The sequence below is a fragment of the Eretmochelys imbricata genome, chromosome 20, assembly GCF_965152235.1.
Source record: "Eretmochelys imbricata isolate rEreImb1 chromosome 20, rEreImb1.hap1, whole genome shotgun sequence".
Taxonomy (NCBI): Eukaryota; Metazoa; Chordata; order Testudines; family Cheloniidae; genus Eretmochelys; species Eretmochelys imbricata.
This window is the reverse complement of record NC_135591.1, coordinates 20,274,160-20,276,661: the sequence shown is the minus strand read 5'-3', so window position 1 is coordinate 20,276,661 and position 2,502 is coordinate 20,274,160. Positions and strand designations below refer to the sequence as shown.

Sequence of the window (2,502 nt, the reverse complement as noted above, 5' to 3'; positions counted from 1 at the left end):
CCTAGTGCCCCTACCCCCACACTGGGGTGCCCCAAATCGTCGTACCCTCCCCCCCCCCGCAACAGAAACCAATTCACAGCTGCCCCCCGGGGACCTGGTGCCGTGCCTCTGCCCACACAGGAAGTGCCGGCAGGGAAGGGGTTAAGGGGGGCAGGACAGGACAGGGAGCTCCAAGGAAGCTTTTTATTACAAACTGTTAAAAAAATCAACAAGGGGCCCCGAGAGGCCTTAATTTACCATGAGTGAGGGGAGCGCAGGACCTGTCCAGAGAGCCCCCATGCAGCGCATGGGGGGCCAGTCTGTGCTGGGGATGGGGGGATCTAGGGTACTGGGTCACCGGAGTGGGAAGTGGGCTGTGCTGAGCCTCTGGGAGGGGGCACAGGGGTTGTAATCTGGTCTGTGCTGGCCACGGGGGCGCCGCGTGGGGCACAAGGTCTGGGATGGGCTCTGCACCGGGGGGGTGTACTGGATCACTTGTGGGGGGATGGCAGCTTAGGGTGACCAGACAGCAAGCGTTAAAAACCAGGACAGGGGGTGGGAGGTAATAGGAGCCTATATGAGAAAAAGACCCAAAAAACCAGGACTGTCCCTATAAAATCAGGACGTCTGGTCGCCCTATGGCAGCTTGTCAGAGCCGATTTGGGCCCGCAGGTGTTAACACTGTGCGCGTACAGATATGCTGCCCGGACCAGCAACGAGCTTCGTACAGACCAGGCCAGCAGGGGGCACCCCTGGGCTGCGGCCCTCTGGTGGGCACACTCGGCTCCCTGCGGGGGTCCCTCGCCTCCCAGGCAGCCAGGGCTCCAGCCATTCCAAGTCTCAGGGGGTGCCTGTCCCAGCTCTTCCCCCGGCCCATGCCGCGCTCCTACCCCGGTGGGGGGCAGAGGGCTCAGTCCCCGGCACTGGGCACCAGCACCTTGACGGGGGTGGGCGTCCCGTTGCCCGTGGACAGGCTGGTCTCGAGCCCCTCAGGCCGGTGGGACGAGCGCTCTGACTTGCTGGTGCTGCACTCCAGGATGGGGATCCCGAAGCGCTGGGCCGGGCCGTCCTCGGCTGGCCCCACCAGCAGGCAGCAGAGCAGCTTGAGGATGGCCCGGCGCATGTCCTTGCTGGTCAGCGTGTAGATGATGGGGTTGAGGAGGGAGTTGATCATGGCCAAGCCGAGAAAGTAGTCGGCCTTGTAGAGCACGCCGCAGGCCTGAGCCTTGCACCACACGTCCAGCAGCAGCAGCAGGAAGAGGGGCAGCCAGCAGGCCACAAAAGTCCCCACCACGATGGTGACCGTCTTGAGCAGGGCCATGTACTTCTGCGAGCGCTTCAGCATCCCTTTGCGCAGGCTGCCCAGCCGCGGGCTGTGGCCCTTGACCATGCGGAAGACGCGGGCGTAGAGCACCGTGATGGACACCAGGATGGCCAGGAAGACGGTGATGCAGAAGAGGATGTAGCTCTTGGAGAAGAGCGGCAGGACGGTGGAGCAGTCAGCCAGGCTGTCCAGGCAGTTCCAGCCCATGATGGGCAGCACCCCCAGCAGCACCGAAGTCGCCCAGGTGGCCCCCACCAGCAGGAACATGCGGCCCTTCTTGTCGCTGTGGTACAGCCTCATGCGGCTCATGGTGATGTGCCGCTCGATGGCGATGGCCAGCAGGCTGAAGACGGAGGCGGCCAGCGTGATGAAGACGCCCCCCTCCCGGAGGAACCACAGCAGCGGGGTGAGCTGGAGGGTGTTGGCACCCGACATGGCGATATTGGCGGTGTAGGCCAGGCCGGCCAGCAGGTCCGACAGAGTCAGGTTGCCCAGCAGGTAGAACATGGGCGAGTGGAACTTCTTGTTCCTCCAGATGGCCAGCAGCACCACCAGGTTCTCCAGCACGATGAGGGCGCAGATGGCCAGGAACGCCACCGCATCGGCCTTCAGGCCGCCCTTGTACTTGCTGCTGGCCTGCAGCTTCCCCGTGTAGTTGTAATGCAGCGAGATCAGCTCGTTGTTGTGATACTCACGGTAGAGCCGGACCAGCCGGGCCGGGGACTCCGCCGTGATCAGCTCCATGCCGGTGGCTCCCGTGAGTGCTACATGGCAAGGCCCTGCCCACCCTGGCTCTCCAGCAGCGGGCGCTTGCCAGGCCCTGCTTGCCACGGGGGGTGCTGCTGAAGCAGTGCGGCTCAGTGGCGGGGGGCCGCTTGGGTGCAGGGCATCCTCAGCCGCCCAGGAGAGCCCTGCAAAGAGGGGCAGACGGACGTCAGGAGCCCTGGTGCCATGTACCAGCCTCTGGGCGCCCAGGGGGCTGCGATCAAAGGGGTCAGAGCTCCACTTAGGGGCTGGTATTGGGGGGCTCCCCTGGATCACCCTGTGCTACCTCGCACACACCCAGCCCCCCAACACCCTGCACCCCCAGCCACATCCTCCCCCACCACTCACGCCTGCGCTTGGACATCACACAGACCACCGGGAATGCAAACCCCGCCCCCCCCGTGAACCCACCGACTTGTGAACCCGGCGCTGCT

At 64.7% G+C, this 2,502-nt stretch overlaps 1 protein-coding gene across 1 annotated transcript; it reads right to left on the bottom strand.

Moving 5' to 3' along the window:
- Positions 1–299: 299 nt before the first annotated feature.
- LOC144277616 (sphingosine 1-phosphate receptor 1-like) lies at positions 300–2,080 on the bottom strand. The gene has a single exon (XM_077838517.1). It carries the CDS (start codon positions 2,045–2,047, stop codon positions 890–892), a length of 1,158 nt encoding a protein of 385 aa, XP_077694643.1. The 5' UTR covers positions 2,048–2,080; the 3' UTR covers positions 300–889.
- Between the last annotated feature and the right edge of the window lie 422 nt (positions 2,081–2,502).

Coding starts and splice junctions, on each gene's coding strand:
- LOC144277616 (XM_077838517.1), bottom strand. CDS start 2,047: ATGGAGCTGATCACGGCGGAGTCCCCGGCCCGGCTGGTCCGGCTCTAC.